General features: G+C 35.8%; 1 protein-coding gene and 1 pseudogene across 8 annotated transcripts in view; one reads left to right on the forward strand and one right to left on the reverse strand.

Annotated features, from left to right (window-relative positions):
• Positions 1–18,055, reverse strand: part of LOC144310722 (uncharacterized) — a 196,855-nt gene extending 178,800 nt beyond the window's left edge. For 2 of the 8 annotated variants that reach the window (XM_077892073.1, XM_077892074.1), the window contains exons 1-3: positions 17,719–18,051; positions 17,020–17,423; positions 8,629–8,688 (exon numbers count right to left, since the gene is read on the reverse strand). In XM_077892073.1, coding sequence (XP_077748199.1) covers positions 8,629–8,688; positions 17,020–17,099 — 140 coding nt within the window. In that variant the 5' untranslated portion in view covers positions 17,100–17,423; positions 17,719–18,051. Of the gene's footprint in view, positions 1–8,628; positions 8,689–8,796; positions 8,885–17,019; positions 17,424–17,718 lie in introns of all 8 variants that reach the window. The other 6 variants (XM_077892078.1, XM_077892077.1, XR_013376402.1 and 3 more) reach the window with 5 other exon arrangements.
• Positions 15,126–15,880, forward strand: LOC144310721 (MICOS complex subunit MIC26 pseudogene; annotated as a pseudogene).
• Positions 18,056–22,998: the final 4,943 nt, after the last annotated feature.

Genomic DNA, 22,998 nt, shown 5'->3' on the forward strand with positions numbered 1-22,998 from the left:
TTAAGTCACATGTCTATCTCTGAAAACATATAGACTAGAGAGGTCGTCTTCAACAGAGAGATTTTAGGGATGGAATATTTATTCAGTAAAGGTTGCATAATAAAAAGACAATAGCTGTCCATTAGATACTGTTACTCATATTTCATAGTTCCAAACCAATTCATCAAAGTGGCCTACCACAATAAAACATATCACTAAATCCTTGGAACTTTTCACATGTTGTGGGAAGAGGGATTGGGGCTGGGCCAGAATGCCAGGGTTATGTCTGCCATAAACCAAGAGGATGCCCCAATGGCATAGTAACTCCTACTTATTCCTCAACTGTAACCTCCTCTGTGTAGTTCTTCCTGTATCCTTCAAGCAGTTGCTCCCTTCAAGAGCTCTTATTAGTACTTCTACTATATTGTAGTTATTCATGTCTCAGGCTTATGTTCTTCCTGACAGTGGGTTCCTTGAAGATGGGGATTTTAAAATACATTTCTGTATCCCTCACACCGAGAAAACACCTCACACGCTTTAAAAAGAGGCCTACAATGCCTGCTATTTGAATAAATTATTCTGAGATCGGGGAAGAAGACACCCCATAGCAACTCTGAAAGTGTGAAATCAACAGTGCATCTTTCTCTCTCTTTTTTTTTTTAAGATTTTATTTATTTATTCATTTTTTAAAAGATTTTATTTATTTATTCATTTATTATTATTTATCCAATATTTATTTATTCATTTATTTATTTATTTTATTCATTTTATTTATTCATATTCATTTATTCATTATTTATTGATTTATTCATTATTATTTATTTATTTTATTTATTTATTCAGAGAGAGAGAGGCAGAGACCCAGGCAGAGGAGAAGCAGGCTCCATGCAGGAGGCCTGACATGGGGCTCGATCCCGGGACCCCAGAATCACACCCTGGGCCCAAGGCAGGGGCTAAACCGCTGAGCCACCCAGGCGTCCCAACATCTGCATCTTTCTCTCTATCTGTGTGGGTTTCAGCATCCATATCCATAAAATCACTGGGGAAGAAAAGTTTCAAATTCCCTGACATACTGGGGCAGGGGTGGTAACAAAGCAAAACTGAGCATTAAGCATAGATGGTCCAGAAGGTGGGGAATTAATTATCAAATAGACAAGGAGTTGTAGACAGAGATTACAGATTTAGGCAGGTAAGTTAAAAAAAAAGTCACAAATGTTAGAAATTTCTGTCAGTGAGAACTCAATTGCTTATAGAGTTGGTAGGAAATGAGCTAAGGACTGATTCTGTTTACTCTGCTCCTTTTTAAACTGTCATGCATGCCAAGAAAGGGAAGAAGGGTAGGGATGAGTCTGGAGAAAACTGACCTTCACTAGTGTAAGAGCTGATTTCCAATCCTCAGCTGAGGTGGGAAGAAGAGACTCAACAATAGGTATTTATCAAGCACCCTGTGCTAAATATAAGGGCTACAATGATGAATAAACTAGACCCCCATCACTGGACTCACATGCTATTGCCCAGAGCTACGAGAATTACTTTACCCAGTCTCATTTATGTAAGACTGAGGCAATACTTACAAAATACCTTAAGCTCCTCATATAAAATAAGTCATATAAATGACTTAACTGAGGAAATCATTGGGTATATTAATCTTTCAAGGGGCCAATGTTATGCCAGCAGGATGCAGATGATATCGATGTTATTCCTTTGCCTCAACTAAGGTGACAAGTCAGAGAAGAAAACATGAAAACAGAAGCTAACCTTAAACCAAGTCCCATGCCCACAGCAATGTTACTATATGCCCACGGGTTACCTGCACGTAGAAATGAAATCAGAGCCATGCCCCTTGCCGATATTGTTGCAGGGATATAAGATAGCAAAGAATGAGATTGATGCTTTTCTTTCTGCCTCTTAAAGACAATCATTATTCCTCAGATGACAATTTGTAAGCTCAACCTAATTATGACCAAACTGATTAAAAGACGTATAACATAAGGATTAGCATTAAGGTAAATGCTGCTTAACTTAGCCACCAAGGACACAGAAAGAATAGTTATGTTGTTCAAGAAGTTGTTTGGAATATAAGAGTGATTTCTGCCAGTAAAATCTAGCCTTAGTAAATTATTTAGCACCATCTTTTTCTTATTTGAACTCCCAAACTGGAAACTTCCTAGGATCAAATATTCCAAAGACATGGCTCCTATGTTTATGAGGAAGGCAACTGCCACTAGACATCAGAGATAATTCTGGGCTCCAGGAAGCTGCCTGTATTCTCTTAGCCTCAGATGTCCTATCCACAAAATAGGGATGATACCTTACAGGGGTTAGGGTGAGCAATAACAGAGCAACCACACCTAAAATATCTAGTACAGTATTTGGGAACTAAAAGGTTTTCAATCAATGTTTGCTCCTCTCTCTCCGTCCCTTGTCTTCTAGGACTTTATAAAAGCTTCACTTTTTTAGCCACTAACAGTTTAAGGTAAGTAACTTAAGTATTCATTCTTTTCAGAAAAAGGAAATTTTCTTTTTTTGTTGTGTCATGACTTATAAGTACCTTTACCAAAAGGTCTAAAAAAATGAAAAGCAAGGTCAACATTTGTCCCCACAAATATTCCCCATGTTAAAAAGTCATTGTTTTATAGCAGATCCATGAGGAGTCAAAGAGGAAGATGGAGGAGACAAAAATTTGGCGTATGTACTATGTGATAGATAATCTGCATATTATATACATTACCTCATTTAATAAATACAGCAGCATCTTGGTATCTCTATGACATCAAATCTCAGTTCTGATCAAGGGCTACTATGATGAATAAACTAGCCCCCCATCACTGGACTCACATGCTATTGCCCAGAGCTACGAGATTTACTTTACCCAGTCTCATTTCTGTTGTGTGACCTTGGGCAAGTTACTTGACTTTTCTGTGCCTTAGTTTCAACTATTAGGAAAATAATAGCACTGAACTCACAAGGCAAAAGATGAGTTCATACATGTAAAACTCTTAGAACAGTGCCTGGCACATAGTAAGTATTCAACAATGTTAATAGCTGTCAACAACTACAGTAAGAATAAGAGTAACAATAATAATATTTAAAAGCCCTTAATATTAAAGGTGGCACATAACAGATGCTCAATAAATGCTTCCTGTTATTACTTAGATAATAAAAGTAAAATATGATTTTAAAAAGTATTCTCTTTCATCAAGTTTATTTCATATAGGAGCTGCCTCTATGTCAAGCAGAAATATACGAACATCCACTCTGACTTTATTTTATAGATTATTGAATCAGAAGATAACAAATCTCTTGCTTCCTTTATACTAAATCTCTTTCAGAGCTTCAATAGTGAATTGGACAAATGTTCTGATATCAGGCCATTAGGCAGAATTTCCAAGTATAGCAATTCCTCACTTCTTTCTTTGCCCTTATCCCCATAAACTGTCATAAAATACTAAGTCAATGCCTAACTGCCTCCAAGCAGGGATTGGGGGACAGGGTTGTCTTCTCTTTATTTCTGACAACCCCAATCCTCTCTGTTTCTTTCCTATCTGTTCAGTTCTTTGCCTATTACTCCTTCCAGTATACATTAAGATTCAGCAAAACAACTTATAAAGCTCCCCCTTCACCATGCCTTCTCTCAGGTTCACTAACATTGCTTTGGCTTCTCTCTGTACCTGACCTGATCCATCCTAGCCCATAGGAGACATTCAGTACGTGTTTGCTGGTTGAACAAAGGACTTTAAACTGCAAAATAATCTACATGCCAAGGAAACCAAATGCTGTTCAGACTTGGGCTCACTGCAATTATGTACTCTTTCATCATTTCTGCTTGTAGCCTCAATTAGAGAAGCAGCAGCATGTCTCTTAGACAATTTTAAAATATATGACAAATAGTTCCAGGTTACCATGTAAATAGATACAAAAGATACAATAGATCTGCCATGAACAGATCTCCTGGCACTGATCATTAGAGAGGAATAGCATTATCTGGATATTAGAATAACACTGAACAGTGAGGCTTGATGCAAAATGGACTTTTACACCAAAGCGCTTACCTTTCCAGATGCCGTGAGGAATACAAAATATATGTTAGATCTTTCTTTTGTCCTCAGTGGGCTTATAATGCAGTTGTGTAAAAAAAAATATATGAGAGGGTTCAGAATATTTCAAGCTAAATTGCTGCTATTGAGAAAGCCCTCTGTTTCTGAGAAATGAATAATTAGTTTGAGCTAGAATTAAAAAGTACATAATAAAAAGTTGGAGTTCTCAAAGTACAAAAATACTGTAAAATTCTCTTTAACTAGGATAATAACTTTCCCCCCAAATTTATAATTTTATACATATTTCATGTGGGCTGTGGGATAATTTAGCTATGCTATATCCTATATTCTTATGAATACTATTAAAAAATACATATTCACATGAGTTACAAAGCTGTAATTCAAAATTTCAACACCTATAGCTTTAAAAAAAATGATAGAATTTTAGAGCTGATTCTAATCATTTTTGAACTCAGAGCCAGATTTCTTGATTTCCTTTTCCAGAAAGTTAAGAAAAACCTAAAACATTAAAAATATGATTAATGTTTTAGTTCTTCATTCACCTAGTTTGTGGATTATCCAGCTTCCTTCCTTCCTAATGGAGAGTTACCAGACTTCTGGTCTTAACGTGTAAAGCACCTAGAAGAGCTTCTTGCATGTAGTTAAGTGCTCAGTAGCTATTGCTGCTGCTACTGCTATTGTTATTACTTTTACTACTACACTGCGGCTTCCACTGTTGCTATTACTGTTACTACTATTAGTATGGCTGCTACTATTTGTTCATTGTTGACTAGCCCCCCTGACCTCATAGTGGACTGGCAGCATAAATTAAAGGACATGAGAGGCACCTGGGTGACTCAGTAAGTTGAGCATCTGGCCCTTGATTTCAGCTCAGGTCATCATTTTGGGGTCATGGGATCAATCCCTGCATCTAGCTCCTTGCTCAGTGGGGAGTCTGATTGGGATTCTCTCTCCCCATCCCCCTTCTCCATGTTCCCACATGTGTGCACTCTCTCAAATAAATTAATTAACTAATTAATTAATTAATTAATTAATTAAATCTTTTGAAAGAAAGGGTGAATGAAGGGACATGAAACTTACTCTAGACCAGGAGTTCTTTACTTAGAGTCCAAATACCCTCAAGTACCCTCTTTACTTAGAATTCAAATACCCTCAAATATGTGAATTTGGATGGTAAAAATTTACATATTCATTTTCACTAACCTCTAACTGAAATTTAGCATTTCTTTCCACTATAAATGTAGACAACAAGCCGTAATAATATTAACAGTACCTGTGCTTTTGTCACCAGTAGAAATTGCAGGTGTTTTTATATCACTTTACAGTGATATATCAATTGTAGAAATATTGTTTATGTTCATCAATACTTCTCACCACTAGTGCTTATTATTTAACTCATTAATAAAAAAGCATATGAGGTGCCTGGGTTGGTTAAGTGTCCCACTCTTCGGCTCAGGTTATGATCTCAGGGTCATGAGATCAAACACCTAGTCGGACTCCCTACTCAACAGAAAGTCTGCTTCTCTCTCCTCCTCTCTCTTGCTCTCACTCTGTCCCTGCCCCTCCCCTACTGTGCTCTCTTTCTCTCTCTAAAATAAATAAATCTTTTTAAAAGTAAATAAAATGTAAAAGCATATATATATTGCTGCATCATAATTCGGGTTTTCAAATATTTTGGAATTGCATATATAATATATAATTGACTTTATTTGTAATCTTATGCATTTTGTTTTGTTCATATAAAAACATAATGCTGAGAAAGATTCAGTAGGCATCATCAGACTCCTAAAGAGGTCCATAGCTCAGAAAAGGCTAGGAACTTCTGCCCTAGCCATTCACTTACAAAGCTTTTATTCATGCTCTCCCATCTGCCTCAAACACCCTTCCATTTGCCTACTGATTGATCCCTCAGCCGAAATTTGCCCTCAGTGAAACCTTCCTCTCTCCACCACTGAAAACAAATTATTGCACTTAATTGCTAAATTTGTACCTCTCTTTTACTAGCTATATGATCTTGGACAAGTAATTAAACTTTCTCAAACTCATTTTCCTCACTTGTAAAACAGTAGTAGTACATGTAATTGGAATTCCAATTACTTGGAAATAATAGTAGTGTATGTAATACTAAGAATGGCTGTGAAGATTAAGCAAGATTATGCATATTAAATGCTTTGTGTAATGTCTAGAGTAACAATTCTCATACTTTTTGGTTTCGGGACCCTTTGGTTTTGATTTAAGAATATAAAGAAAATTTGGCCTCACACAATCATCTAATTCAAGAAGAGAGGAGTATTTTAATATTCTTTTCCAATACCTGTGGGTATTTTTCTCAGATACTCTCCCAATATGACAAGTAGTAGTTAGGTTAGTTGAGATATGGAATCTGAAATGATATCAATAAACTTTTATACACTGTTGCATTAAAATACGCTGCTCTATCTTGCACACTGAATGGATCTTTTATTCACATATGATTTTATAATATCATGCACTGGTCATTTGCAAAGCATTGGTTCACTGAATTATGCAGATCTTCAAAACATTGATACATTTCACTACACAATAAGAAAAAAAATCACATTCGTTAATAGCACTAAAATCTCACTGGAAAAGTCTTTTGATTTTAGGAAGCTGACAAGCTCACAATGCTGAACACAAATCTTCCAAAATTCTAATTTTCACATGAAAGTTCAAATTTTATCATTCGCAACAAATACTGTCAGTTGTTTTTCCTTGAAGTGACAGGCTCACTTCATTCATTTTTGAAAAAACGTCTGCCAAATACCCATGTCTGAATAAATTTTGTTTGCCTGTCAGTTATTCTTTCAAGTAAAAATGGTGTTCCATGAAAAAAAAGGTGGCTATTCTCTTACACAAGTATTTTTCCTCAGCCATCATGCAATGCTGTGTATCAAAAGTGCTTTAAATGTATTTTCCACTATGTCACATAGAGTACTGAGTAGGTATGTATCAAAGGTCTAGATTTAATAAAATTAATAATTTTTTATTGCTTCATCTAGACATTCTTAAGTGAAATTGGCATTGTTTTTCCATAGAAATAATGAACATAATAATACGTCAGTGGAACATTTTGGTGCCACTAATTTGATTCATATTGAGGCACCAACAGTTTTACCCATCATTGCTTTCACACCATTAGTGCAAATGCCAACACAGTAAAAAAAAAAAAAAAAACAATAATAATAATAATAATAATAATAATAATGCCTTAGTATTATTATGAAAATTGTTTTGACCCTGTATACCTACTGAAAAAAGTCTCAGGAATCCCAAGGAACTATCAGCCACACTTTGAGAGCTGCTTAACTACATCACAGTATGTGCTTTATAAATGTTAATTATTGTTATCACTAGCTATAAAGACTGTTTTTTCTAATTAAAACTTTGGAATATAATATTTCACATGGTCTACATGTGAAGAGGTAGAGAAATGGAGACTGTCCCCCTCCCCCCCATATCATTTTTGTTCTTTTTTCATTTTGTCTTATACTATAATTATATCCACCATCCAGACATTGAGGCCCCCAGGACAGCAATAAGACTTTACTTAGGCCTGCCACTCAGCATTACCCACTACCAGCTTTACACAGAACGAGTGCTTAGTAAAATACCTGTTCAATAAATGAACAAATGAACAAATGCAAATCAATCCATTCTAGACTTCCTAGTAACTGGTGGAAGGAGAGAGGTTAAAGTGGTAGATAGTTTATTTTTGTTTGTTTGCTTTTAAGATAGACATTTCAACTATTAGCAAATCAAATTTGTGGGGCAGCCCAGCTCAGCGGTTTAGTGCTGCCTTCAGCGCAGGGCGTGATCCTGGGAGCCTGCTTCTCCCTCTCCCTTGTGTCTGCCTCTCTCTCACTCCTTTCTGTGTATTCTTATGAATAAATAAATAAATAATCTTAAAAAAAAAAAGAAAATCAAATTTGTATCATAATCAACCAAGGTTACACTTTATAAATAACATTATACTTAAAACTTTTTTTAAGGAGGCTCCACGCCCAGTGTGGGGCTTAAATTCATGACCCTGAGATCAAGAGTCACATGCTTTACCAACTAAGCTAGCCAGGTGCCCCATATGTCTATAACACTAAGTGAACATTAACTTTTTTCCTTATTAAAAAGATAACACATGTTAATTACAGGAAATACAGACCAAAAAAAGAAAGAGAAGAAATTAGTAGGAATTCTATCATCTAGAAATAAATTTTTAAAAAATTTTGGGATCTTGTTTTTTTTTTTCTATGCAGGTACATAATTTTTTACCTCCTGTTTTGTTACCTCCTTTTTCATCTAACGCTATATAATGACTGTCCTCCTATATTACCATATATCCTTTTCTAACATAATTTTCAAATAATATCATATATTAAATAATATCAAATAATTTCCAAATAATATTACATATTATTTGGATGTGCTTCAGAAATAATTGGTTAAGCAGAGTTTTGTTTTGATTTTTTTCCATGTTATTTCTGTCCCATCTCATCATTAGCCAGAGAAACTAGAATCAGCAGTAACATAGAATGAAACAATAAGTAAACTCAAAGTATCCACCGAGCATTTTTACCTTTCTGTCATTGTCACAAGCACCATGGCAATGAATAACACACCTACAGCAGAAATAGTCCTGAAAACAGGAAAGAAATAAAAATTTAGAACACCCACAAGTAAGACATTTTAAGATGTATCTAGAGAGAAATACACCTGGATCATGTAGCCAAGAAGACAGAATTACCCTCTTGGGAAGCCGCACTGAAAAAATGCTCAATGATGGGATGTGTGGTAAACTGTTCAGCTTGTCCATTGGTAAGTCAACCCAGAAGCTGCATGAAATGAATGGGCAGAAATATAAAGACTAAAATAAGTAGGAGTTGAAATAAGAAGAACTCTATTACTGCATTGGTAAAAGGGACATTTACGTAGAGGTCAAGGGTACTCTATTCTAGATTCTGTTTCAGTGTTTTGAAAAATATATTATCAATCTTGAATTTTCTCCTTAACTTCAGAGATAGCTAGTATAGTCAATTGAATATAAAAGAAACTTCAAACTAAGAATACCACCAAAGAGAGAAAGTCAACAAGCAACACAGTGAGATTGTAAATAAGCAGGAGAAAAAATGGAACTGAAAAAACAATGGAACTGGATATCCTCAAAGAAAACTATATCAATATATATTATAAAATAAACCATATTTCATATATTATCATTATTTTATATATTAAAAATATAGTTTATTTATACATTAAGAAAACTATATCTAGATTTTTTTTATCTGTGGAGAAATGGAAACCTAATTATTTGTAATAAATTATTTAGACAGATATTTAGTTCTAAGCCCTGCCTTCTGGGAGTTATCAATTTTAAAGAAAGAACTTTTGTGCGATTCAAAATTAAATTTTTATAAATTATTGGAAATGATAATATAATAACACTTTCTATATACATGTATATATTTTCTGTGACTGATTTCTATTAAATGAAGTGAACTGCTTCATGGTAAAGACTTTAGTACCCAGATCCTTTAAGTGACTAAGGAACACTATGGATAATGATCTTAAGCCCTATCTCCACCCCTCATAATTTATTTGAATACTTCAACTGTGTCCCTCAATTTTTTATAATGCAATAAAATCAGTATCTAGATGGTTTTTAAATGCATTCTTTGAAAATTGTTTTATGTAAAATAAATTTGTTGAATAACTTAAAAATATATATAACTGTATTCTCTCTGATAATCTATGTAATAAATCAGAAGTCTGGGAGCAGTTAGTACTTTCTAATTTTTAGTAAGGTTGAGGAGGTCATTTTTTTAAAATTTTTATTTATTTATGATAGTCACACACAGAGAGAGAGAGAGAGAGAGAGAGAGAGAGGGGCAGAGACACAGGCAGAGGGAGAAGCAGGCTCCATGCACCGGGAGCCCGACGTGGGATTCGATCCCGGGTCTCCGGGATCGCGCCCTGGGCCAAAGGCAGGCGCCAAACCGCTGCATCACCCAGGGATCCCGAGGAGGTCATTTCTTTACTCAATATGGTTCAGTGCCTTAACTAAGATTCAGAGTTCCATGTTCTATTTTCTCAGCTCTTTTCGTAAAGTATTGAAAAAATTCCAACCCTCTCAAACTAGCATTTACTTCCTTAATTTACACTTAACACTCCTCCATTCCATTATTCCTCCAAGATCATTCATCCAACTAAATCTGTCCAATCTATCTAAGACAGCATCTTTACAAATCCTTGAACACACCTTCCTAAATTCTGTCTCCAAGTACTTGCCATATAACTCCTCCAATGTTTGCCCCTTTCTACCATTAGTTCCTCCTACCCAAATCAAAATGGACCTGCCTCCTTCGCCAACTGTTGCCTAAATAATCCCACTCGTTTTGATCATTCATGCATTAGTTATTTTAAAGAACATAGCTCATTCATATCACCACTGACATATTGCTCTCAAGTTGTTTTCCTGAGGCTATCTTTATTCCTTGACTATAAGTTTCTTGAAGGTAAACACTATGGCTTCTAATTTTTTTGTTTCAAGAAAATGGAAGATAGGAAAAAGAAATAATAAAAAGAAGGAAGAAGAAAGAAAAAGGGGAATAAAAGGGGAAATGGAGAAGAAACAAAAACAAGAAGAAAAGCAGAAGATAAATCTCAAAAAAAAAAAAGAAGATAAATCTCTGAGAGTCTATTTTCTGATATGGACAATGAAAATAATGACATGGAGTTGCCATCCCTGTTCCATGCTCTATTTTTTTTCTAATTTTATATTTCTAATTTTAAATCTAATGAACATTCTGTTTAAAACTGCAACCCTCATCTCCTCCCTTACACTCCTTTACTTCGTCTTTTTTTATATACTTATTTTTTTTAAGTTAACCTCTTTTTAAAAAGATTTTATTTTTAAGTAATCTCTATACCCTACATGGGGCTCAAACTCACAATCCCAAGATCAAGAGTCACATGTTCCCCTGACTGAGCCAGCCAGGCACCCTCTTTTTTTTATATACTTATTACCTTTAACATACTAAATAATTTACTTACTAATTATGTATGTTTTATTATTGTCTCTTCAACCCTACTCAACTCCAAGTAAGCTCTATGATGGAAGGAATCTTTCTCTATTTTGTTCCCTAATTTAACTCCAGCCCTTGAAGCAGTATCTGACACAGAGTAGATAGATAGTAAGCTCACTGAATGAATAAAGCTTTCTGCAAATGTCATAAATAAGCTCTGGAATTTTCACAAATACCCACAACAGAGTCACAGTGATCAATGGAAAAGCTGCTCCCTTGTTAATGCTACATAGCAGCATTATCAACCACCCAAAAAATGGCGATTTAGATCCCAACTAGATTAAACACCATGAAAAACTGCCAGTATAAAGAATCAAGCAGAACTTTACAGAGGATATGGCAAGTCTGGACTTCACCACAGGCCCCCTGAGGGGCTAAGTGTTAACCAAATGAAATGGTGATAAGGACTGACAGGTGGCCAATCTGGCTCAGAGGCCTTAACTACTCCCTCCCCACTCACAGTGAAAGCCACAAAGTACCTATAAAAGGGGACTTGCTGTCTCAGGAAATCTCTCTAGGCAAGTCTCAAATTTCTACTCCAGTTGGCTGAGTTGGTGTAAGCTCTCTGCCTCCAACCCAGTTGTTATCCCCTGCCCTGTGTCTTCTGATGAAGCATCCAATCAGTAGGTCTTTTTGGTTTGCAAACTAATTGTCTTTGGATCTCCTATGGCTCCACCAGAGTCCCTTAGAGAGAAAGAGAGAAGTCTAAGACAGAAGTCTACATAGCTTTTAAAAGGTATGGCTTGGGGATCCCTGGGTAGCTCAGCGGTTTAGTGCCTGCCTTTGGCCCAGGGCATGATCCTGGGGGTCCTGGGATCAAGTCCCACATCAGGCTCCCTGAATGGAGCCTGCTTCACCCTCTGTGTCTCTGCTTCTCTCTCATGAATAAATAAATAAAATCTTTAAAAAATAAGTAAAACGCATGGCTTGCAGACTGCCACCTTCAGAAATGTTTGAAAAACAGTCTTGCCACAACCTCAGAAATTACTCTCAGAGTACCCAAAGCAGTACAGTCAGTAAAGATGGGTTTAAAACTACTTCTACCACCTACAGTCAACTGGTCTCAGAAAAGCTTGATTCTCTGAACCCAAGTTTCCTATTCAAAATAAGCAAACCCCCTTCACAAGGTTATTGTGCACACAGCCTCTTTCCCCTATCTCTAGAGGTAGACAAATTTAACTTGACCTTTAAATTTTGGCTCTGTGTCATATACACTAGCTCAGTCTCAAAAAGCTAACAATATTTAGATGATGTATTGACAAGTTCCAAAGGAAATATTTCCATTACACCTAGAAAAACCTGGGCTTTGGAGTCATATAGGCCTGAATCAGTTGGTGCAGCCAGTTTCCAGGCTTTTTTCATGACCTTGGTTAAGTTACTTCCCTTCATCTATAAAACAAGTATGCAATAAATATTCACAAACTTGTTGTAAGGATTAAAATAGATAATGTATGTAAAGTGCTTGACATAGCCTGATATACTTTTGGTACTTAAGAGCTAATAGCTATTATTATTAATATTAATATAGATATGGTCTAATATATTCTCTACTGAGATGGGTACTGGGATGAAAGAGACCTGGTCTATTTTCCTTGAATGCTAGATCTGGGTCTTTTCTTCTCCAGTAGTACAGTATATTTGTTGTATGAGTGAATGAATGAATGAACAAATGAAAGAACAACATAATGATAAAAAGAACACTACAACTGAAGTCAGGAGCCCTAGATGTTTCACTTATTTCCACCACTAATTAAATAATTGAAAACCTAGATAATAGATATTAGACTTTTTGGACTTCTAAGTTCAAGCTTTTGGCTTTGGCATTGTTTGATTCTGACAAATTGTTTTCCATTTATTTTTTTCAAGATTTCATTTATTTATTTGAGAGAGAGAGCATGAGTGGCAGAAAGGCAGCCAGAGAAGGAGAAGAAGCAGACTCCCCATTGAGTGTGGAGCCTGACATGGGGCTCCATCCCATGACCCTAAGATCAGGACCTGAGCCAAAGTCAGATGCTTACCTGACTGAGCCACCCAGGTGCCCCAATTCTGACATTATCTGCAAAGGTACAAAATATACATGATAAAAGAAAAGGAAATTCTTAACCTATCACTGAGACCTGCTGCTATAGACTGAATTGTGTCCCTTGAAAATTCATATATTGAAGCCCTAAACCCCCAGTGTGACTATATGAAGAAACAGGGCTTTTATAAAAGTGATTAAAGTTAAATTAGATCATAAGGGTAGGCCCTAATCTAATAGTGTCCCTTTTAAGAAGAGACAGCACAGAGTTTGCTCTCTCTACCATGTGAGGGTACAGGGAGAAGGTGGCCCATCGGTAAGCCAGGAAGAGAGCTCTCACCAGAAACTAAATTGGCCAGCACCTTGATCTGGACTCCCCAGTCTCCAGAAGTCTGAGAAAATAAAATTCTGTTCTTTAAGCCATGCAATTTATGCTATTTTGTTATGGCAGCCTGAGCTAAGACACCTGTTATATGCTGTATCTATTAGAAATATCCAACCCTTGGGGTGAATGGGTTGTTCAGTCAGTTAAACAGCTCCTTTTGTGCAGGTCATGATTGCAGGGTCTTGGAATTGAGCCCTGCATCCGGCTCACTGCTTCTTCTGCTTGTCCCTCCCCCTCTGCTCCTCACCCCCAACTCGTACACTCTCTTTTTTTCTCTCAAACAAATAAATAAAATCTCAAATTAAAAAAAAAAGAAATATCCAACCCTACATTCAGAGTTCTCTAAGAATATAATTTTTAATCTCCACACTGCTTTCGATTCCAAACTCATAAATTTGATATTCAGAGGCTCCTTAAATGGAATTGCTATATTACAACAGCAAATTGATAATCCTGATAAACTACTAATTGGATTGAATTTATAAACACTTTCATACTATGCTTCAGAATGTTAATTACCGGTTTGAAAAGCTCATATCCTTTACTCTCTTGTTTACTTGACATTTATTGAGCAAATTTCATGTTTGTTAATAAATTACTCAGTGCAAAATCCCTAAGATATTAAAGTAAATTTGTTCACCAATTTATCCTAACAAATCAACTCTGTCAACTCTAGAAAGAATGGGAAATTCCCCTTCATTTGGTGAAGAAAAACAATGCCTTTAACAAACTCTAAAACAGCTAGGGTTGCACATTGTTTCTTGGTGGAGAAGAAATTCCTAAATAAACAGGTCTTACCTGGGAAACATTTATAGATACTTATACATTGCTCAGTATGGTAGCTATTAGCCACATGTGGCTATAGAGCACTGGAAATATGGGTAGACAAAATTGAAATGTGCCATAAGTAAAATATCTCATTAATAAGATATTTATATTTATATTCATTACATATTAAAATAATACGATTTAGGATAAGATATTCATTTATATTCATTATATATTAAAATAATAAGATTTGGGATACATAATATAAATAATATATCATTAAAATTAATTTCACCTTTTATTTTTTAAATGTGGCTACTAGAAAATTTAAATTTATATATGCAGATGGCATTATATTTCTAGTGGACAGCACTGCTCTAATTAATTCCTTGTCACACTTGAAAGTACTTAATTAAAGCAAAGTATGAATCAAGGATTAAATACGGCCAACAGATATGTCTTATTTGGGCACACAATTAAACAATTTATTAATTTGCGATATCTAAACATTGACAGATTACAAGTCAAAATGATGCTTCCAGGGTACCTGAGTGGCACAAGTCAGTTAAGCAGCGGACTCTTGGTTTGGGCTCAGATTGTGATCTCAGGGTTATGAGATAGAGCCCCATGTCCTGGAGCCCCTGCACTCAGTGCAGAGTCTGCTCAAGACTCTTTCCCTCTCCCCCTACCTCTCCTGGCTCATGTTCTCCCTCCCTATAAAATAAATAAATAAATCGTGCAAAAAAATGCTTTAAAAAAACGCTGCTTTTGCCTTCTTTTAAAAAGTCAGAAGGGCCGGAGCCACCTCTGCCAGCAACATGTTTAAGGTAATTCAGAGGTCTGTGGGGTCAGCCAGCCTGAGTCTGCTCACCTTTAAAGTCTATGCGTCACCTAAAAGGGACTCACCTCACAAAACTTCTGTGAAGGTTAATGAGCTTTCACTCTACTCAGTTCCTGAGGGTCAATCTAAATATGTGGAGGAGCCAAGGACCCAGCTTGAAGAAAGCATTTCACATCTCCGACATTATTGCGAGCCATATACAAGTTGGTGTCAGGAAATGTACTCACAAACAAATGGGGGTTAGACAGCTATGAATATCTCCAAAATGCTCCTCCTGGATTTTTTCCAAGACTTGGTGTTATTGGTTTTGCTGGCATTGTTGGACTTCTTTTGGCTAGAGGGTCAAAAATAAAGAAGCTGGTGTATCCACCTGGGTTCATGGGACTAGCTGCCTCTCTTGATTATCCACAACAAGCCATTGTATTTGTCCAGGTCAGTGGGGAGAAATTATATGACTGGGGTTTACGAGGATACATAGTCGTAGAAGATTTGTGGAAGGAGAACTTTCAAAAGCCAGGAAATGTGAAGAATTCACCTGGAAATAAGTAGAATGCTCCATGCTCTGCCCATTTTAATCAGTTATAGGTAAACATTGGGAACTCCATGCATTTTCTACAGAAAAATGGCAGAGAAGTCAGTACTGAATGTAGTAAATTGGCTTCCTTCTTCAGGAAAAACTATACCAGGCTTCTTTGTTATCTTGGGTGATGCCATACTACCAGTGGACTAATCGGAAATCCTTTCACCTACAGATAATGTCCAGCATTCGAACTCCTGGTTCTCATGTTGCTATTTATGTACATAATTAAAATTCTTAATTAAAAAAAATAAAATAAAAAAATAAAAAGTCAGAAGATCCAGAAACATTAAACCTACATTCTAACATAGCAACGACTTGCAGAAATTGATTAGCAGCTTCCGTCTTTGACCAAAGCATGAGCTTTCTAGTTCATGTTAGTCCCTAATTGGTCTGTTCTACCTCCTTTGCCTGGTTTTCATAGGTATTTGAATTTTGATGTTTGCCTATTGAGAAAAGTTCAAATGTGGAATGGAGTGGAAGAGAAACCATATGCTCTGGATTTTGGTCAACAAATCCCAGTTTAAATTCCAGTTACCCATCTAAATGGCCATAGGACTTTGAATAAGTTTTAAGTTTCTCTGAACCTCTGATTTCCTCAAGAAAATGGAAATAATAACTATATTTCAGAAATTTGTAATAATTAAAGTAAAACATATTCAGTAGTTGCATCATAAAAATTGTGTAATGAATTATGTTATTACTTCTCTCCTTTAGCTGACTCAATATTTATTTGGGAATTGGGGGTATTGATAAGAAAGGTGTAACTAGGTCCTTAGTAGTTTCCATAGTGCTAAAAACACAAAGTACAAATGCTCTTTCCCTGAACGCAAAGATCTTGGGAAAGAGATCTTTCAACATTTTTCCTAGAGACTACCTGATAGTTAAAAGCAGTTTTATTAAATAAAGTTCCATTTTTATTTGTCAACTAGAAATCAAGACCTCAGGGTTTTTTGAAGTAAACTTTACCCCCTGTGTGGCGCTTAGACTTACAACCCCCAACATCAAGAGTCTCATGCTCTCTGGACTGAGCCAGCCTGGTACCCCAAGACTTCAGATATTTAAAATCTGTGCAAGCTTTCAAAACACTGAAGCCCAAACAATGGCAGACTTTTATTTCAACCGGTGCCATGTTACAGCTTTATTTACAATCCCAGCAGTTCATGTAAATTGCAGAAGCCAAACTTTTCACACCTATAGATACTATGATTTAGTACAACCAAGAGTTAAGGATTAAAGACAGTATGAAAAGGATGCAAAAACTGAGAGCACAAAGATCAATGGAAAAAGTTACCTATATTCAGAAGCCAGGATACAAACCAGAGTGATTTGTTCTGTAGACTTGCCTCTCTTGGCATAAAATTTGTATCTCATTGAACACCTTGTTCAATAATAGCCACCGACTAGATTCAAATGCCTGCCCCTCACAGTTCTTAGGTAATGATTCATATACTCTCCTAGTTTTTTGACTGCCTGAAATTACTTGTGACAAATTATTCTTCAGTGTATTATTGTCTGCATTACTTTTTCAAATGTTTCTATGGTTCATAGATAAGTTATCTGATGTATATTGTCCTGTCTCTCCAGTAGTAAATCAGGAATTGAAGAAAGGGCTCCTCCCAAAATTCTAGTGTAATCCACAAGTTATTCAAAGTTCTTCAAAGAAGAATTCCACAAGTTCTTCAAAGAAGAATTCTCCTAGAACACACACATAAATTCCATTTGAATACCACGGTTAGCTACAACAATAAACAAAGAGACTGGTAAAAATTAGAAAAAAGTATAAGTGAATAAATTGGGAAGAATTCTTCAGATTAATGGAAGAAACAAGTCCAAAGATTTGATGACAAATTTTTAAAAAGGAAAAACTTAATAATCTGGAGAAAAACAAATCAATAAATTAGAAAAAAATCTGTTTCAAATATGAGAAAGAAGAGCTATGTTTAAAATGTAATAAGGGGGCAGCCCAGGTGGCTCAGTGGTTTAGCATCACCTTCAGCCCAGGGCGTGATCCTGGGGAGCCGGGATCGAGTCCCACGTTGGGCTCCCTGCATGGAGCCTGCTTCTCCCTCTGCCTGTGTCTCTGCCTCTTTCTCTGTGTGTTTCTCATGAAAAAATAAATAAAATCTTTAATAAATAAAATACAGTAAGAAATCTTTTTTTCCTTATCCATCAGATGAATCGATATTTGTTTCATTGTTAACACTCATTTTGGAACAGAATGAGGTAAAATGAACAAACTTACACATTGCTTACATTAATGCCTTTATGGAAAGCAAAACCTTTTAAAAGTTCCAAGATCTGGGGTGCCTGGGTGGCTCAGTTGGTTAAGTGTCTGCCTTCAGCTCAGGTCATGATCCCAGGGTCCTGAGATAAAGCCCCATACATGGCTCCCAGCTCATGAACCTGCTTCTCCCCTGCCTGTGCTCTCTCTCTTGTTAGCTCTCTCTCAAATAAATAAAATCTTTTTAAAAAAAGTTCCAAGATCGGGCAGCCCGGGTGGTTCAGTGGTTCGGCGCCGCCTTCCGCCCAGGGCCTGATCCTGGAGACCAGGGATTGAGTCCCACATCAGGCTCCCTGCATGGAGCCTGCTTCTCTCTCTCTCTCTCTCTCTCTCTCTGTCTCCCTGTGTCTCTCATGAATAAATAAATAAAATATTTTTAAAAAATAAAAAGTTCCAAGATCTTTCAACTTTTCTATAAGATTAAAATTTGAAGGAGGAAAAGAATGAATCTTAATAGCAAAACAAATACATATTTCCTTAAGAAAATATTTTACTATATATATTTTTGGATCTATAATTGACATATATCATTAGATTCATTTCAGGCGTACAACATAACGATTTGATATTTATATATATTCTGAAATGATTATCACAATGAGTCTAGTTAACATCCATCACTACACATAGCTACATTTTTTATTTCAAATGAAAACTTTAAAATGTATTCCCTTAGCAATTTTCAAATATACAATAAAATAATGGGGCACCTGGATAGCTCAGTTGGTTAAGTGTCCAACTTTTGATCTTGGCTCAGGTCATGACCTCAGGGTCATGAGATTGAGCTTCACATGGGACTCTGTTGGGTGTGGAGCCTACTTAAGATTCTCTCCCTTTCCCTCTGTTTCCACCCCACCCACCTCCGCCTACTCACGTGTGTAAACACTCTCCCTCTCCAAAACAAATGTACTATAAAATATTATTAAGTATAGTCACCCTGTTATACATTACTGAATATATACATATGCATATTTTTTAAGTTATGAATTCAATGATTTTTTTAAAGAGATCTAATCTCTCTAAAGCTGTGAGTCTCAAAATGTATTATCTGGATCAGCAGCAGCAGCAGCAGCAACAGCATCTGGAAACATGATAGAATTGCAAATTCTCATGTGCCCCCAGATTTACTGATTGAGAAATTCTGGGAGTAGGACCCAGCAATGGTTTAACAAGCCCTCCAGATATTTCTGATGCATGCTTAAGTCTGAGAACCATTGCTCTGAAGTTATAGAAAATACAGTGAATTGGAGAATATATTAAATAATTCCATGAGAATGCAATCAGACAAAACAAGAGTATAGCAAAGTCTATGTGACCAGTTCTCCATTTCTTCAACAAATAAATGGCAAAAGGGGAAAAAAAGAGAGAAAGTATTAAAAGTTAAGACACTTGAATGTACAAACAGGGGGCACCTGGCTGGCTCAGTCAGTGAAGTGTGAGACTCTTGATCTCAGGGTTGTGAGTTTGAGCCCCACGTTGCATGTATAGATTGCTTAAAAATAAAATATTTTTTTAAAAAGGCCAAACATGATAATAAGGAGTTATTACTTATTTTTATAATGTGATCATTGTAATATGGTTATGATTTTTAAACAACCCTTAAAAGGTCCTTAATCCATTAGAAACTAAAAATTATTTTAAAAAACAGATGAAGCAAATATGTCAAATGTTAATAATTATATAACCTAAGTAATTAAAAATAGAAGTTTGTTATACTACTCTTTTTTGGTTTGAAACTTTTCATAGTAAAAAGCAAAAGCAAACAAAAAGCTCAGACCTTTTAGCCAATAATTTCCATTTTGGAAATTTACCTTAAAGAAATATTCAGAGTCAGAAAGTACCTACTTATAAAGATCTTCATCACAGCATTATTTATACTATAAACTGTTAGAAACCCAAATATCCAAAAATTTTAAAAATCATATAATGTTATGAGACTTTTAAGTAGTAGAATATGATGCAACTATTCAAAAGAATAATCTTTTTAAAAAGCTAGATACAAAATACATATAGTATAATTATTTTTTGTAAAAACTAAATATATGCCTAGAAAAAAGACTAAAAGTAACTACATTAAAATGTTAAGGGTAGTTGTATCTGAATACTGAAGTTATAGATCATATGTATTTTCTTCTTTGTAACTTTCCATGCTTCCAAATTATCAGCAATGCATATGTACCATGTCATAATATGAAAATATTTTTAATAAAAACAAAGTATTTTTGTCAAAATGATAATAAAAATAACATACTGGGATCCCTGGGGGGCGCAGCGGTTCGGCGCCTGCCTTTGGCCCAGGGCGCGATCCTGGAGATCCGGGATCGAATCCCACGTCGGGCTCCCGGTGCATGGAGCCTGCTTCTCCCTCTGCCTGTGTCTCTGCCTCTCTCTCTCTCTCTGTGTGTGTGTGACTATCATAAATAAATAAAAATTAAAAAATAAAATAAAAAATAAAAATAACATACTGTTATACAATAAAATTAAGACTTTTTTTTAAGGTCTGAGAATCATCTTGGGAATAAACTAATACTTGATGAGATAGAGGGGAATTACACTTACTCAGCGGAGCATATATTATTTATACTATTCATTTGACAGTAATTACATACATCTTTAGATTATGTTTGTATGTCCATGTACATATTCATTCTACAATACTCAAAAAATATTTATTGAGTACTACTATTTGCCAACAATTACCAAAGCAAGCAAAAATTCTTATCTTCATGAAGCTTACATTCTAATAATGGAAGAAGACAGATAATGAAGAAAAATTTTTAAATATTTATGATACACCAAATAATAAGTGCTATGGAAAAAAATAAGGCACAGGAAATAAAGAATACTGGGTTGTTAGGGGAGATGGTGCAATTTTAAATAGGGTAGCTAGCAAAGGCCTACACTTAAGGATATCATCCGAAGAGGTGAGGAGGTAGACCATGCTATATCTGAGCGAAGAGGATTTCAGGCAGAGGAAACAGCAAACGCAAATATCTTATGGCAGAAGCATGCCTGAGGTACATATTTTGCTTGTCTCTCTAACTTGACTACAATCTCTTTGAAAGAAATATGTAATCACCTGCTTCTTCTGCCATAGTCCAAATCACAATACCTAGAATAGTACTTAGGAAGCATTTATTAGTGATAATATTGCAAGGACTAAAAATGATTGGACTCTATCATCTTTTCCTTAAAAATAATCCATTATCATTTTGTATATCATTTTTTCAAATAACCTTTTAACATAAGATGTGTTCAAAGTTGGGTGTGTTTCAGAGGTGAAAATGTTTCCTTCTCCAGATATATTCAAACAGACTGAAGTATCATTCTCAGGGATGTTCTGAAGGAGTTATAAGTATCAGATGCTTTACTGGACTAGATGACCCATTTAGTCCTCCCTTCCATCACTCAATAGACAACAAACATTACTTAGCAATGAACAAGACCAGAATCCTTGCTTCTCTGAATTAATTACCTGTCAGCACCCTAATAGTTGCTATAAAGCTACTGGATGGGCAAATAGTCATTGCTGGTTAAAAACAAGAAAACCTCTCCCTTTTTAAAAGTGAAACATTTATAAAGTCATTATGCTTATTTACCAGAGCATGCGTTCCTCAACTTCTTAAGAGAATATCTTATTCATATTTGAATCTCTAGAAGCTGACATCAAGACCTGAGCTAAACCAAGAGTTAGACACTTAACAGACTGAGCAACCCAAGCACCCCTTATATATACAATCTTGAATAAACTCTATATTCACGATATTAGCCTGGCATTTAGTACTCAATTATTTTGTTGATAGAAAAGTAAGGCATACTTAGTTACAAATGACAATCACAAATTGAAAATGTATTTACAATTAATTTGGTTCTTTTTTTCCCCATATTAAACATCAACCTGAGGCAATGGCATTGATTTAAACTGAGTATTTTACTTGTAGTGAAACTGTGAAAAAGAAGACCAATCTTTCTTTATTCATAAAATTCCACTTCTTTTTTTTTAAGCTATTTATTCCCAGTAAGCATTCCCATTGGTTAAAGATCTACTTAAAAGATCTTTTACTGGGGATCCCTGGGTGGCTCAGGGGTTTAGTGCCTGCCTTCAGCCGAGGGCATGATCCTGGAGTCCTGGGATCAAGTCCTGCATCAGGCTCCCTGCATGGAGCCTGCTTCTCCCTCTGCCTGTGTCTCTGCCTCTCTCCCTCTCTCTGTCTCTCATGAATAAATAAATAAAACATTTTTTAAAAAATCTTTTACTTAATTAAGGGGGAAAAATCACAATATATTCATAGAATCTTTTCTACAAACAAAAGCATAGGGTTAGACAAAGATTAAAGATAATGTCTCCACCGATGTATTTATTAGATAAAACTAAGTTGCAGTAACAGATAGATCCCTTAAATACAGAGGATGTTTGTTTTGTTTTTTTTTTTTTTAAAGAAAGTTTATCCTTTCTCACATAACAGCCCAGGGAAGGAATTCAGGTCAGAGGTGACTTGCTCCATAACCTTTCAAGGATAACAGCTTTGCCAACTTCAACACCTGGCTTCCAAGGTTGCCCTGGGCATCATCGCTCCAGTCAGCCAGAAGTCGGAAGGGCATAAGGGGCATGAGTGGAAGGGTTTGTAGGCCAAATTTGAAAGTGATATATGTCACTTCCCCTCAAATTCCACATCACATAGCCATCCATATCTAACTGCAAGAGAAACCCAAAAATATAACCAAGCTCTGGATCCAGGAAGAAGAGGATAATATTTTAAAAGACTGCTGGTGATCTCTGCCATAGTGGAATTCTAAATGAAACTCTAATTCTCTAAATATTCTTCCCCCCACCCCCACCCCACTCCTGCCCACTCTGAGTATTCAAAGCCTCCGGTTTTTGTTTTTGTTTTTGAAGATTTTATTTATTTGTTTGTTTGTTTGTTTGTTTATGAGACACACAGAAAGAGAGACAGAGGCAGAGACACAGGCAGAGGGAGAAGCAGGCTC

This window comes from Canis aureus, chromosome 3 (genome assembly GCF_053574225.1).
Source record: "Canis aureus isolate CA01 chromosome 3, VMU_Caureus_v.1.0, whole genome shotgun sequence".
In the NCBI taxonomy this organism is placed as follows: Eukaryota; Metazoa; Chordata; class Mammalia; order Carnivora; family Canidae; genus Canis; species Canis aureus.